At 46.5% G+C, this 16,068-nt stretch overlaps 2 protein-coding genes across 3 annotated transcripts in view; one reads left to right on the top strand and one right to left on the bottom strand.

The window, feature by feature from the left end:
• TIMP3 (TIMP metallopeptidase inhibitor 3) overlaps window positions 1-1,688 on the bottom strand; it is a 39,805-nt gene extending 38,117 nt beyond the window's left edge. The window contains exon 1 of the mRNA XM_005446693.4: window positions 1,325-1,688. Within this exon, the coding sequence (XP_005446750.1) occupies window positions 1,325-1,448 (124 nt within the window). The 5' untranslated portion in view covers window positions 1,449-1,688. The remainder of the gene's footprint in view (window positions 1-1,324) is intronic.
• The window catches only part of SYN3 (synapsin III), a 201,250-nt gene that overhangs the window by 108,277 nt on the left and 76,905 nt on the right, over window positions 1-16,068 (top strand). The window lies entirely within an intron of this gene.

The raw sequence follows: 16,068 nt of genomic DNA, 5'->3' as shown, positions 1-16,068 counted from the left end.
GTAGAAGAGTTAAAGGCAAGAGAGAGCTTTTTTGCTAGTAAGCTTGGCTAACTTGGGAGAGCCACTTGCAGGGTTCATAGCAATGGGTGGGTGCTCTGCTGCAGTAAGAATTATTTTCTATTTGACTTCCATAGCAGCTGCCAGGAGGATTTCTTTGCAGACTCCACTTCGAATCAGTACCGTGTGGGTACCAGCAGTGCAAAGTCCCCCAACCCCTTTTACACTGTGCTACTAAGACAACCTACGGAGGTGCAAGAGGACTTCACTCATGCAGTCCACTCAAGACTGCTTAAGTGACAGCCTGTAATTACTGTATGGGGACACGTGTCCAGCATTAACTCAAAGGACACGACTAGTTGATTTCATGTACTTTGCTACAGGATGCTTACCAAGCGGCAACCGTACTTGGTTAACCAGCCTTGGCTACAAACAAACCAAAGAACTTGAGACCAGAGTCTCGATTACCTCCTCCTCTGAGACTGTGGGTGTTCCCATTGTCCCCTATCTAAAGTTAGTGTAGTGAAGACCCCTGGTGACGCTAAAAGCCATAGCAGAGAACATCAGCCAAGATCCTATACAAGTGCTTCAAACTTCCAAAAAACATGCACATTTGCACACTTCCTAAGCTGCAAAGATCACAAAGTAGCATGCGGAAAGCATGGGGACACTTGTTACCTGCTTCTCCAGCCCATCCAAAAGTTACCAGCATGGCACCACAAGCCTATGTGCGCCGCACCTCCCAACCTCAACCACCACGGGTCGTTCCCTGGCTTGAGAGAACTTGTCCTAACCCTGCCTCATGGTATTTGTCAACAGGTTGTAGAGGAAATTTTGGCTGCCCACACCTCCAATTGTGTTTTTGTCTTGCTGTAGGAAACAAGCCACTCTTACTGATTTATTTCTTGGAGAGGCTGCCATGGGACGGCCTGCTGCCACAGCACGCCTCGCTCCCCACTGCCCCTCAGGAGGGGCAGGCTGGGGCCCACCACCGCGCACCTCTCCTCTGACTAACCCAGGCACGTGCGGCAGCTACGGGGCCACAACCTGCGGCCTCGGAGGGTCAGGGCACCCCTCACCGGGTTAAGCCAGCCCGCCTCTGTGTTCACCGGGCGACTCGTAGGACGAAGGCTTCCTTGTGGTGCCACCGAGCGCTGCCCGCACCCCCTCTGGACCCGCTGTGACCCTCTATAGACACACGGGCTCCGCGGCAGCAGGGCAGGTGCCACCACCCCGCGGCTGGAGCCGCCGCTGCCCCTCAGGGGCCCGCCCAGCCCCGGCGGGGCCGCCTCACCCCGGGCGGCTGCCGCCTGCCCGCGGCACTTACCGATGTCGGAGTTGCAGAAAGCGTCCTGCGGGTGGATGGGGACGCAAGTGCAAGCCTCCACCACCAAGTCCCGCAGGCTCCAGCTGCAGAGGAACACGACGAGGAAGCTCAGCCACGCCGTCATGTTGCTCCCGAGGTGCCTCCCCACTTCTGCGGAGCAGGAGGGCAGGCGCTGTTTTGTCCGCCTGACTTTATTCTCGCTTCCTAACTGCCCGTGCGCCGCGACTGCCTGCCTGCCTGCCTCCTTGCACTACCCCTCTCTCTCTTTCTCTCTCGCTGGCCTCGGTAACGCAGCCTTCGCTCGGCGAGATGGTGCAAGCCTGAAGGCACGGCAGGTCCGCGGCTCGCAGCGGCAGGAGGTGAGGTGCGGCTCGCAGCGGCAGGAGGTGAGGTGCGGCGCGGCGCCGACCGGTGCAGAGCTGCGCTGCGCTGCGCCGCGGCGGGCCGGTGCGCGGAGTTATAGCCTCGATCGCGCCCTCTCCGGCTCCGGGGGCGCCGCCGCCCCCGGCCAATGGCAGCCCCGCATTACCTCATCGGCGGGAGAGGCCAGCGGGCCGGGGCGGGGCCGCCGCTTCAGCGCCTTATACGGAGTGGTGCGGGGAGCGCCGCGCGCGGGCGGCGGCCGGACGGACGGCGGCGCAGGTAGCCGCCAGCTCTGAGGAGAAGGCCGGGAGCCCAGCGTACGTCCCCTCCCGCCGCCGGAGGGGGGGCTGCAACTCTTAACAACAACTCTTAAATTAAAACTAGTTGCATCTCCGAGGTATCCGGCGGGTAACCGTCCCGCGGCCGTCAGTGCCCTGAGGGGTCTGGCCCCGAGGAGCCCCCTGCCACCCCAGCCAGGGCCTGCCTCCCCTCGGCCGCCCCGCTCCCTACCTCAGGGAGCGAGAAGGGCCCGGGAAAACGAGCGGGGCTTCTTGTTGGTTTGGAGAGCTGGGGCCCTTCCCCTCGGAACCATCTCGGCCGCCTGCAGGCTGATTTTAAACTGGAGGAGGTGAAATAGTGTTCTAAAGGGCTTTCAGAAAGGGATCAGAAAACACGGGAGGAGTGCAGTGTGTTGCTTCTTTTCCTCTTTCAATAGGCAGTGAAAAGAGGATGGAGGAAAAGGGCAAGACCTAGATGAACTGTAAAGCAGGATTTTGTCCTGCGGTTTTTAATCCTGCTCAAATACTCCTTCTCCTGTCACCCTGCCACCACCACCCATCACTTCCCCTTCCCAGGGCTTTCAGTCAGAAAGAGGTCATAAACTGCTAAGTCCATGCTGGAAAAAGCAGTGTCATATCTACCCAGCCACTCCCAACTTCTAATCTCAAAGTATATTTTAGCAGAGCAGCTTTAGTGGAATTTATAGAAAAGTCCTGTTTGTTTTGTTTTCCCTTATCCCCTTTTAGAGCTGTCAATTTCTATCAGCTGTAGAAATGTAAATATTACAGAAGAGCTGGGGCCGTAAGGAAGGAGATTGCCAGCTGCAAAATACAGACGGCCGCCTTATCCTGCAAAGGCGACTGAGGAGTGATTAATCACAGTATCAAACCAGTGTATATAATGTCAGAGTTCTTTCCACAGGGTTTACAAGACTTAAGCATGTCTAGTTATAAATTACGCTGGTATTAAAGGCCAGGGACCAGCTGTCCTAAATTTCTAAATAGTCAGCTAAGTCTTTAGATTTACAATTCTGTTCCATCTGGGTGAAGCACAGCCTGCCTACACCTTTTCTTTAATCATACCGTACATACAAAATTAAAACCTCCAGTCTTATGGAAACACAGGCTTTTATTTGGAGCATCCAAATACAAAAGCTTCAAGATGGGTGTTGCTAGTAGAGATCAAGGTTACAATGCTAATAGTGGGAAACGCAGGTTCCTGCCCTTGCTGTGACACAGACAACCTGTGTGACAGCTTCGCCTCACTGTGCTTCAAATCCCAGTCTGTGTAATGGGGATTAATAGTGATGGGACCTTCTCAGGAATGTGTATTAGTGAACACACTGAAAAAATCAGATGGTGTTGAGATGCTAACGGGCCACGTAAGTACGTATGAGGCAGAGTATTAAACAGGACATTTAATTTAGACACGTCAGTGTCTGGATTGTTGGGCTCCAAATTGCAATATGAGAAACCCTATGCAAAAAACTCCTTAGGTACTTGGATTTTCTGCTAAAGGTGCTACAGCTGAGGTTGAATCTGTCAGATTGGACTGTCGTTTTAGTCTCACTGGGTGTCAACAAAGAACAACTCCATCAACCTCAGCAGAGTAACACGGAAGAAAAATGAGGTGTGTCTGGCACTTTCATTTTTTCTTTGTTGTTGTAAAAAGTTTGGTATCACCAACATCATGATACACCTGGTCTATCAACATCTCAGATCTGTATCAGGGAGAAGTAGAGCTATTCCATAACCTGACACTGGTGTAAGTTAGAGAGTGTTTGGCCCACACACAACTAGATCATAATCACAGCTCCAGCACCACCTCCCTTCGCTCTGGCCAAGTAACTCGTCTGAGTATGTTTCTTCATTTCTATAATAACACCTGTCCTGCATGTTCTGAGGGTTAACAAGCTGAATGCTTTGTAATAACCTTTAAAGATGTTGAGTGCTGTGTAAATGCTGAGTGTCTATAATGCACAGGTGCAAGACACACTCAGAGGAGACTGAAAAACAAATCCTTCAGTCATCCTCTCAGTTTCTGAAATGGGAGAGGAAGGGAGCTAGAAATTACTGACCTTACACAGGGCCTTCCAAGGCATGGAAGTAGTTCATTTACAGTGAGACTGACCAACCCTGTTCAAGTAACACCAAGTTTGTGCTGATTACAGGAAGTAGTTCACTTTTCAGATATAACCCAGAGAAGTAAGCTGCCATTACTTTCCAGGATGAAAAGGAGTGCCGCAGCTTGATCCACAGTGGCAGGACACATCTGTTTGGAAGGCATGGTGTGCAAGCTGTCTGTGTGGCAAGGCTTACCACTATCTTCTATACCACAGTTTGAGAGGTGATCCAAATTTTTTAATGTGTGTATTAGCATTGCCTGGAGTGGTAGTACCTGTGTTCATTCAGTTAGAGCTTAGCTGATTCACCTGCTTTTTTGACACACAGATATTCTTTTTAAAGGAGATGAACTTCTCTATAGTAGCAGGGATGCAGGTTTTTCAACCAGGACTGGATACTGTACAGTAATAACTATTTGTTTGCCACTTAAAGGGTGCATTTCATATACAGAAACCAGAGTGCTTTATTTGTGTAAATTAAAGGTAAATAATACTTGGGAAAGCTCAGTCTGGCCAGTGGCCTGCTAGGAGGCCTTGGTTATATCATTTAACCTGCCTATGCATTCATTTTATCATCTTTAAGTAGAGATATTGTATATTATCTATTACGTATTTGATGTTAGCCTCTCTTCTTTGAGACCTACCAGTAAAGTGCATTCTAGAAGAGTCAGGGAGGGTTCTGAGTGTTTTATTTATTTATATAAGAAAGCTTTTGTAATAGTGTCAAAGTAACAAAGAATGTCAATGAGGGAACTGAAAGGAGAACTCTAGCTGAATCCCCACTCTATGCCCTGTCTGCGTGAGAGAAACTGCAAAGGGAAAAAAATAAAATAAAATCCAGCATTCATCTCCTTTGCCTAGATAAAACTTTAAGCCTTATATGGCCATAAAAATGTAGCAGAGAAAGAATGAGAAAATAAAGACCTTGATCTTTGTATGAGAAAATTAGAGTTCACGTTTGGTTAATGTCACCAAATAAAGAAATCTATGTTACTCTAGTCTTCCACCAAGAACACACTGTTGAACACAATTAAGGATCTCTCTGCTTTACCGGGCAGCCACACACTTCATGCTGTGATCTTGTCGGATCCCACAAGCTAAGCATGACTGGTCTGGGTCAATAGTTGGTGTGAAAATTCCTAGGGAAAGCCATCTCCTGCAGGTGTTGTTGACTGAGCAAAGTGGCCTTCTTCCCTCCGTCCTGCATGAATGTGTAGAGACAGTGCTAGGGGGCACTGCGCTGCAAGAGATGGTTGCATTTTTTGTGGATGAGGCTAGGCTCCTTGCCATATCTGAAGAACCGACTCTTTGGAAAAGGAAAAATGTTAAGCTGGGTGTCTTAGTTAAATTTCAGGAGGAAGAGCTACCTTCTGCTTCCATAGATAGTCACTGCAGTTTACATCAGAAGGATATGAGCAATATCATTTTCCTTCCACAAGTCCTGCTAGTGGCTGGAAGGGACCATCCTGGAGCTAGCTGCGAAGACTGAGATAAAAGCACTTTGGGATATACCTTCAAGAGGCACAAGGTGTTGCGGTACATAAACTAAATGTATATTCACTTCACTTTTGATCGCATTCCATTGTGAGGGATGCTGGCTGCTTCAGAACTGACAGAAACATCTGAATCTAAGTAGTACAGAAGGGCTTCATCAAACTACAGGAACTGCAGAGAGAGAGAGGGGAAAGAATGGAAGGAAGAAAGGAGGGGAAGGAGGGGAAAAGAAAGAAAGAGCGAAATGGAGAGAGAAAGAAATACCCTCCACTACCACCAGTCAAAAAAAACCAAACCAAACCAAACCAAACCAAACCAAAACAAAACAAACACTCCAGCTCATCGCCAGACCTCAGCTGGCTTAAACTGAGTGTGGCATGAATAAAGTCAGAAGACTTCAGCCTGCAGTCCAAACAGTCCTGCCACCTCCTTAACAATATATTAATTCTAAAAGCTTCTGAAGTATGGACATACTTCCATTTTAACTTTTCTACAGTAACTTGACTTGATTCATGAGCGTGGAGTCCTGCCATTAACATTCTAAATTGTTCAGCTGCCAAGTTGCTCAAAAGCCTCTTCTTGTGCTAAAAACTTTTCTTGAAGTTGATGATCTTCATATCTTCTACACCAGCTCAGCATCACACCCTCTATAGGAGATATATTTGGGGTTTTTTTCTTTTATGCAGCTGGTGGGAAAGGATAGGTGTTTTCAGAGTCATCTGATGTCCTTTTTTACAGCACACTCACACTATCTCATAGGGCAGTACAAAGTGGTCATGTATCGCATTAGCAAAAGATTCTCATATTTCCTGATAATCTGTTTCTTTTTCAGACACTGTCCTTTGAGAAGACTGTTATGTTTAAAACGCTTGTATTTACTATGATTTGTAAGTGTGAAAAAGGTTGAAAAAACTCCCTATTAATTCCTCCATTGTATCAGTGAACCTCATTTGCTACTTAAAATGAGGACTCTTTCTTCACAAATGTCTTTAATTCTATAAATACATATAAAAAAAAAATCATTTGATCTTTTTCTCTGAGGTTGCAAAGGAATTATGTCACCTTCCTGTCTGTGAGCCAGACATAGGTAGCACGTATCCCATTCCCAAGCTTTTAATTAAAGGTACACCATTAAACCCTCACCAACTCTAACGGTTCTATACTGTGTTCAGTCCTCAAGGATCCTTTATAGATTGTGCTTACTGAAAGCGCCTAGCCTGGGAGCGGATCAGATGCACCATGTGTCACCAGCAGTATTACATTGTAAAGGGTTGTAGAATATGAAATCACCCTCTTGGTAGTGCAGGGATCCTCCAATCAGGTTGTGATGTAGCATCAGCTGCAGAAGGGCAACCAGGAAATATCTTTTAACAGCCTTATCAAGCTAAAAATGTTTCCTGCACATGACTGTGCTCTTTGGCTCCAATCCAGCAAAACACTAAGGCAACTTTACACATACAAGATGCTTTCGTGAAGTCAACAGCACCATTTACATGCACAAAGTTAAATATAAGCTTAAGTGCATTTCTGGATCAGGGCCAAAGTGCTCAGTACCACACAGGGTTCAAGCTAGGAGGCTCCCATTGCAGGGGGTGGACACGACATAATTTGCTTGGCTCTACCTGTCTGTACCTCATTCCAAGCAATTAATTCTCTCTCATTTTTGTTTATAATAAGTTTTTCCATTTCTCTTGCTTTGTTTTCACGCTGCTGTAGCCATCTCCAAATCAAAGTTTTGTCTTTCTTTTTTAAACCCTTCTAAACTTCATCAATAGCTTTAAGTGACTGAACAAAGAGATTTCAAATAGATTAAGTGCTTCAAATGGTAATAAGAGCTGGTGTTCCCAGAGCTTTGGAGGCTGCACTAAGCAGAGAAGAGAGTGAGAGGGTCTAAAAATCACTTTTCTGTTGTTCCTTTGTGTGAACTGGTTTCTGGCTTATGCAATGCACAGTAATTAAAATTATTGGAATGCCTCACATTTTTAAGAGAGCTTAAAGGCAGCTCTGTGGCATTGTGGCCAGCAGAGTTCATGAACAGATTCATGGCTGCAGTCGAGGTTTGACATTTCTATCAGTGAAGACAATCTCTGTAGAGGCCTTGGAGGGGAATTTGAGGAAGAAAGGGTAGACACAGAAAAGCGGTAACATCTGCTCCCTGCATCAGCTCCATGAGCAGCTATGGGGCAAGCCTTCCTTTCAGTGGGATGAGACCCTGAAGTTTGGTGTGGTCATCAGAGATCTCATTGCTTTCTTTCACTGTAGCCTTAATGTCCTGCCCAAATTCAAGTGTGGGACAGCACTTACATGTTATGTATCTCTCACTGTAATATCAGTTACTCATAGTGCCTCCTCCGAGGTACTGTATGGGAAATGTCTCTTTCTGTAAAAGAAGGTTTGCATTTGAGTACTGGCCTCTGCAGTTGCTGGGTGTATTTGTGGGGATCCAAACAGCTCCCTGATGTTCAGCAGACAGAGACCTTGGCAGACTGGCAAGCCTCTCTGCTCACAGCTAGTTGCTCTCCCTGTGATGAGGTTTACTCTGCTCAGCAATGGTAAGGGAGTATCTTGCTGCTTTTTAGTCCTCCTGGCACTGTTTAGAATTTCATTTTTCTATTTTCCATTTTTGTCATTGAAGGTGGCTGGCCACTGCATCCTTGGTCTTCTCTTAAGAGTTGGTCTGGCTTCTCACAGTGACGAATGGCCACAGAGGAGCAGGAGAGCTGAATACAGCCTCTCTCGGGAGGGGAGCTGACTGGCCTGAAGATATGACCCTTCTGGCATGCTGAGCAACCAGACCCTTCTCCCCTCATCTCTCTGCCTCTCACAAGCCTTCTGAGTACATGGACTGAACCTAATTCCCCCTCTTCCAGCATAATCTTTCTCCCCTTCTGTTATACATCAGAGGGCACTGTCAGCATACAGTGCTCTCCACAACCCTGTGTGAGTGTAGGGAAGTAGAGGAAGATCCCAGGCAGGAGACAACAATCCTGTATCTCTTAGACCACCCTGAAGCTAGCAGAGATGCAGTCCTTCCATATGCGGCAGGCCAGCCAGTCCCTAGGATGTGCCACTGGTTTTAAAGCATGTTGGGATCCTCTGAAATCACCATACTCGTGAAAAGCTGGAAGAGCAGCACCAGGGGGTGCTCTTTTTTTGTTACATTACTCTTTTTTTGTTACATTAATGAGCCTGGAGACAGTGTCAGGCTGTCAGGTCTGAAGGAAGGGTCTTTTTACCTGCAGAACAGGTGCAGCTGCAGGAAAAGTTTCTGCCTCTTGCCCCTCCCTGCACAACCTGCAAAAAATTCCTGCAAGAATAAACTCGTGGCTTCATCCCCATAGTCCAGATGTTACTGGTTTCTCACATGAAATGGCAAATAAAGGTGTTAGTTACAAGAACAGTCTCTAATAATGAGGATACTGTCTCAGCAGGGAATGAACTCAGCTATTCCTGTCATGCATGTTGGCACATGGGTGTCAAAAGTGAAAAGCAGTTCCTCTGTGTGGAGATCCCAGCAGAGGTTGTTGTCTTGGCATAGGATTTTTTTAAAATCCAAACTGACTTTTGCAACGATTTGGTCCTGTGTTCCCAGATCAATGCTGTATTCTAAACAGTAGCTGACTGCTTACGTACAGCAGGGCCTTCCTGCACAGACCCATGGTCCCAGCCAGTAGAAGCTGGGGGATTTCTGATGTGAGATTTTAAGGACAGATCTCTTTCTTCTCTGAGCAAAAGGCAGCGCTTTGGTTTCCTCACTCTTTTGGAATTTTTCTCCATAAATCTTGGCATACAGTGTGAGACAAAAGATGAAGAGATGGTAGATCTGCAGCCTGAAGTGAAGACTCTTTCATTTGTTTATTGTCTTGCTCTTCCTGAGTGAAGAGCAATACATTCCTCAAAGGACCTTTTCAGGTCAGCAGGGTGAGTTCCACACCTAATGTATTAATGTCAGGAGTGAAAGGATCAGTGTTTGGTTTAGCACAGATGTGCGAAAATAGTATTTCTCCACTGAAGACAGAGGTGAGAATCTACAGCCCTTCTTCCCTTTCCTTTAATCTGACAGCCTCTATCACTTATTTGTGCCTTTCTGTGAGCTTCTGAGGGGTGTTTCAGTGGGGGACACAGAATCATGGAAAGACATCACAGTGTAATTACAGAACTTTTCTGTTCATTTAGCGAAGCAGCTCTGTTTCCAATTGATTGCAAGTATAATGGCTATTGTGCAGCAAGAGTTAATCTGTAACCAGATACAGCATGGTTGAAGGTGAAGCCAAGAAAGAGGAACAGAGCAAACTTCCTGATTTTCTTTTACATTGAATGAAAGTATATTTACCAGGGACTGTAGAGCTAGGCTTATGATCACACACTTTATTAGCAGAAGCTTAACAGAACGGTGTTCTATACTGAGAAAATTAAACTTCTTTTGATTTTAACTTGGTTTGTAGCAAGAGCAACATAGTACCTTACAGCGGGGGTGCTCTTCTGGAGGGGAGGCGCACAGTGTGGGTTAATGTACTTGCACCCCAGTAGTACTACCCAGAAAGAAGGACTTCCAGTGCATAGCAGAGGCAGCAATGTGGACTACTCAGAGTCAGCAGGAACTAGGAAGATGTCAAATGTATGTACAGATTATGTACCAGGAGTTGAACAGTGAAGGTGCCAAAGCTTGAACATGTGCCCTGAGCAAGAAAACACCTCTCTGTAGCTCTGATCTTGGTAACAGTGCTACAGAATCTCACACAGAACGTTGGCCCGGAGTTCAGTGTTAGCTGAAGTGCCCTGCTGTGAGAGTCTGGACTAATCCCGTGCAGTGGCTTATTGAAAGTGCTGAAAGGCTGGAGAAGTACTGAACTCTTTTAGTGGTAGCAGGTGTCCAACAGTAGCTTGGTACAACACATTTTCCTTTCCCTCTCCCTCTCCCTCTCCCCTCCCTTCCCCTGTGGCTAACGGTTGGCTGAGGGGCTGCTCCACAGCATAGCTCCCATTCCTGCCATCTCCCAAAATGCAGCAGTAATTTTAAGCAATACTTAAAGCTAACTGCAAGAGATTGAGGTCTCACCACACAAGCCAGGGAGGCAAGAGGGCTCTGCCTGAACACCTAGCTGAGGTCAGTGAAGAAAGTGCTCTCAGTGTAAAAGTTCTGCAATGCATGGGAGCGATCTATAGTTTTAATCACAGGATAATTAATAGAAAACAATGAACAAAGAATCTGAGCAACAGCAGTTTCTACTAAAAGAGAAGTGGCTCTCCAACAGACTTTCCCCAGCACCCAGCAGTGAGAAAGACAGTGGATAGACAAACATTTTATGAATTTTCATTTAAGCGATGTCTTCATGCTCTGTAGATTACAACTGAGCATTTTAAAATCTCGCTTCCTCTTCTCTCAGTTCAAGTTCAGCAGAACCACCACAACCCCCGTGAGTGGAAAGGGAAGGGAGGGATGGAGGTCTTCTCAATTCAGGCAAATCCTTAGTACGGCTAGAATAGAACGCATTAATCTGGTCTCCATTATATCACAGAATAGCTATGGATATACCTTCCAAAGGCATTGCAATTCTCTCTCCCACTATTCAGATTAAATGATCTATTGATGAAGAAAAACTTCTCCTGCTGATACTTAAATAAAGTCACTTTTGTTTTAAGGAATTTATTGTGCCAAAGAGGCAGGATCATCAGGAAGAGCACAGCCTGCCTCATGGAAGGAGAAGGAGCAGGCTAGGAAGGGAATTTTTCCTTCATTTGAAATTGGTTTCCTCATCCGGAATAAACCTTCACCTCTGAACATCATATATAATGGCAACTTAGCCTGGAGGGGCTAGTATAGCATTAGCTGTGCATGACTGTAAGCAAATAGCACCACAGAGAGCTGGCTGGAGGAAGCAAAGACTTATTCCCAATGAATGCGAAAGCATTTCCTTCTCCTCCTTGCAGAGACAGAATCTATCTCCTTAACTTAGACAATGCCTCCAACTCCCCTAAGGTATTTCCACACATATCAATACAATTACTTTAATCAATCTTTCTTTTTTTTTTTTTTTTTCCCTGAAACTCTAATCTGAAGGACAGGCAGACATAGCCATGCAGTTTTATTTTGAGAAAAGGCTTTTGGGAATAGGAAGGAGAAAAGAGGAAAAGCTGGTGCTGCAAAGCAACCCTTATTCCACCAGGCATTTCTGGGAATGAGGAGGAAGGGCAGTTTGTAAAGCCCTGCCTATGATTGTATGTAAAGGATAGTTCTCAAAGGACTCCCTTAATCAGATTCTGTAGAAGATAAGTTGTCTCTCTGTAATTCATTCCATGTCTTATTCTAAGGCCATATGCTCTGGTCACGTGAATATTTACAGTCTCAGATTTACTGGCCTCAGAGAATCTAAAAGAATTATGCACGAAATCGTTTCCATGATAACTGAGGCCTCACACAGCCGTGCTTTCTAAAGACTGTTTCTAACTCGATATATGGCTCCTCTAGGGCTTTGTAAGTCCTTCTGGGGAAGAGGAGAGAAAAAGGGGGAGCCGCTGATCATTGCCATATGTAAGCAGCGTCCCTGTCTGCACGTGGGTGTGACATCCATGTTGTCACAGAGGCTGAGCTCTGCACAGCCCCCGTTTCCTGTTTCCAGTCAGCATCTTGCTGCTGGAGCAGGAATCCCATGTCACTCCGTATTGCAGTTACAAAAGAGGAAAATGATGGCCAGTGGAGGGGGAAGGGGTGGGGGAAATCCTCTTAAATAGCCATGTAGGATGTCTGGGCAGGGATGTGAGCCAGGAGTCCTCAGAGGCAGTAGGATAAGTGGGAGTTGAGCAAACAACCATTTTCTTTCTTTGACTAGTGTTCCTCAGAGACCTCAGCACTCCAGTTCTCAGAGCTAATTTTAGCTATTTGTGGTCAGCCCGTTCCTAATGTCCCTTTCCTATCTCTCACACACAGTGAACCTTGGGATACTATCTGTGGGCTGACAGATGACGTGAAAACCTCTCATCTGCAGGTCAAATATAAAAAATGAAGTTGCATCAGGAAACTGGAAGCACGATTTGCTTTTTTCCAAATAAGGGAGATGTATTCATATTAGAAGTTCTTAGCATACCAAGTTTATGGTTTGGGGTTTTTAAGTATATGAAGGGAATGACTTATTCTTGAAAATTTTATGGTAACCACCAAAGATGTTATCATCCCATGGACACTGCCTTTCCTCTGCAGACTATCACTGACATGCTTTCATTATGCATTGGCACTGTTCTTCTGTAGGAAAACCAAAACCACATTGTCCCAAACATTGTACAGATATGTAACAGGCAGAGTGAGTCCCTGACAAAGGGCATACGGTACATGTTAGAGAGGGTTCAAAACAAGTGGCAATAAAGCTGTGATGCCAAAGGTGAAGGAGCTTGTAGCATGTGGCATTTATACTGCAAATGCCATGTTCATGGAAGCCTGAGTCTTACCTGCTTTACATCCCTCTGATGGTTTGATGTCAGTGCTTTATCTTCCACAAAACTTGCTATATAGTCTGTGATGACTCTGATATCCAGAGGCATCACAGGGTACAAAAGGAAGGTAAAAGGTTTAGGATGACTCCTCCTATTTCAACCACATTTTCCCAGAAACATGAGCAACAGGTGGCACTTTTTCCTCCCCTAAATTTCTTATGGATTCCCTCTCCTAATCTCCCTTATCTCCACATACAAATCAGGAGAGGATGCTCTAGAGACATGAGCAAAGTGTATGCTCAAACTGATATGTGTGTCGTACTGGGGACAGTAAAAGGGGCTATCCCCTTAAGGGATCTGGAAGAGATGCGGGCTCTGCTAAGTCCAGAGCCTGGGAATCAGATCAGCAACCTTATTTTCAGTTGATAGATTTAAGAAGGCTTTAAGTCAGGTGAGGAATCCTGGGAAGCTGTTTAGAAGGAGAAAAAGGTACTTATTGTGTCCCTCGAGAACAGGAAAGCACTATTCCTTGAGCTGACAGAAGCCAGATTTATGTTATTAATCGGGCAGACAGCCCTGGTTTTGTATTGGACTGGAAATAACAGACTGAGGAGGGTATCTTGGACAAGACTGCCTGTAGCACACTTTCCTGGCTGCCAGGAAGCAGTCAGTCTGCATATGAAGCAGATCTCACGAGCTGCCCATCACTTTCCTTGTGCCCTGCACATATTTCCCAGGTGAGGCTGTCCTGAACAAGTTGCTATTTTCAACTCTACAGAGACCCAGCCAGGCCACTGTAGTCAGCATCAGTGTTAGCAGAGGCATAGAGAGGCTGCTGGCAGTACAGAGCAGCCCAGTAGTGAGCAGAGCCCATGTGGGGGCACAGGGGCCAGTTCACGTTGTCTCTGACTTCCCACAGATTCCTGGGAGCAATGCTGATTGCTTAACACACACAACTCACCCCACCCCACCCCACCACCCCCACCCCACGGCCCACAGACACCACCCCCACCTACAGGTTTTCCTAATAATCCCTGGGCAGATGGGCATGGTCAGTCCTTGAAACTCTATCCTCTTTGGAGGAGTAGTGGGTGTGGTGCCATGGATGGCCAGATACACATGTTGCCCTTCACAGAGAAGCTCACTGTCCTCCAAAGGCAGAATATCAACAAAATCCTTCCTGTGGGGAGTTCCAGCTCTGCCCGAGCCAGCTGTAAATTCCTTTGAGGCTGAGACTAAGAAAACTGGAATCCTGGGAGGACTTTGGTACTGTTCCAAAACCATTTCCACTAAACTTTCCCAAAAATATGGTTTCTCTGACCCAGGAATGTGAGCTCTGAAACAATGGCAAAGCTGAAGTCCTAGACCATTGGCATTAACTAGTATTAGCTCATTCCTTCTTTGTGCTCCACCTGTCTCGTCCCATATGAAAATCATTGTCCCTCTGGGAGACAGATTGTGTATTCATTCCATTTTTCTGTAGCACCTGGCACAATGGGGATGCTAGTATTTCAGTGGGTGCTACCTCCGTATAAACAAATAAAAGAATTAGTGGGACTCTGTTTCTCCATTTACTGCTTTCTTTTTGAGTTTATTAAAATAATCATAAAACATCTGAGTTAGCACAGCAGAGCTAATGGGTGCTTCAGTCAGGAAGTGGCTGAGAAGCACACGAAACAGAGACTGGTGTAAAAATTGCCGTAGCACAGTGGAGCAGAAGCCATGAACTGGTATGCAGTGGCTGAAGCAGGGGATAGCAGAAAGGTAGCTACAGACGCAGAGAGCTCCTCAGCGGGCCCCAACAAAGCTGGAAGAAAACTACATTTGCTCTAAGGCAGGTGAAGGTACAGTCCTTCAAACCCAGCACAGCTGGCCACCCTGACCACAGGACCTACCAGCTGCCTCCTTGTATGCCAGACCTCATGTTTTTGCACTCTGTCCCTCACCACCTCTTTGTCATTTTCATGGGACTGGTGCCTACCATTTGTCACCCTCTGCATGAAAACCAGTTGAAAAGTTTGGCCCCCCTACTATGAGAAGTTTCCTGCACATTTTTTCTGCATCCTTGCATGATACAGTTTCTTTTCTGAACATTTGCAGACTTCCTCTTTTAAACCTCTCAATTTGCAAACTTCCCCTTCAGAGGTTCTGAAGGGACATAACACCTCTTAGAGCAAATGCATTCCCCAGAGCCTTCCCCATAATGTTGTGGCCCCAATTGTTAACACTCTTCCTTCCAGGGATGGAGAATACAATCCAGGCCTCTCTCCCCTGCCTGTGGTGTCTCCGAAGCAGTGAAGTCTCCAGCAATCTGACAGCCAGAATAGGCACCAGCATGCTGGGAAGGGCATGTAAAGGGTGGGAAGGAAGAGTGGCTGCACCACATTGTGTTCCAACCACAGTTACTTGGCAGATAGTCCCTAAGGAACTATTGGATGCTGGTGTATGTTTAGGGCAGCTTCTGGGCTACTTGCATTCACACTGGTAAAGCAAAATGATGCAGATGCAGCCAGCTCCTAGGGGGTCTCTTCCTTCCCACCACTTCTAAGCAAAGTCTGAGCAGAGCAGAGAACCTAGCCCCACATCACACCGCTTTATACACACCGATTTCTCAGCCTCTTGCTACCCGCCAAAGTAGGAGGGTGGGTGTTTCAGTGAAATCTTACCTCCAGGGTGAGGAAAAAGGCAGATAAAGAACAGCTAAGTGATGTTGCTATGCTCACACTTTTCCTTGCATCCTAAACTAAACCCACAGACTGACTTTAATTATCTTTCTCACTTGTGCTTACATGAAATACACACAAGCACTGAAGAGGGGAAGGTTGTCAGGGCTGTCCCCAGCTCTAAAGCAGCCCTTTGACAGGACTGGGATTTTGTTGTGTGTCCCCCGCCACAAGATGAGAGGCTGGTCAACACCACCCCTGAACTCACCTCCACCCCCTAACAGCTGTTATGCCAAAGGGTGGAGAAGCAGACCTTCTGACTGAGGGTGGAGCAGTTTGAAGGGGAGGAAAGCAGTGACTTCACTTCTTATTAAGTAATAGCAGAGCAGGGTGTG

This window comes from Falco cherrug, chromosome 5 (genome assembly GCF_023634085.1).
Source record: "Falco cherrug isolate bFalChe1 chromosome 5, bFalChe1.pri, whole genome shotgun sequence".
Taxonomy (NCBI): domain Eukaryota; kingdom Metazoa; phylum Chordata; class Aves; order Falconiformes; family Falconidae; genus Falco; species Falco cherrug.
The sequence above is the reverse complement of the archived record's forward strand: the minus strand, read 5'-3'. Positions and strand labels throughout refer to the sequence as shown.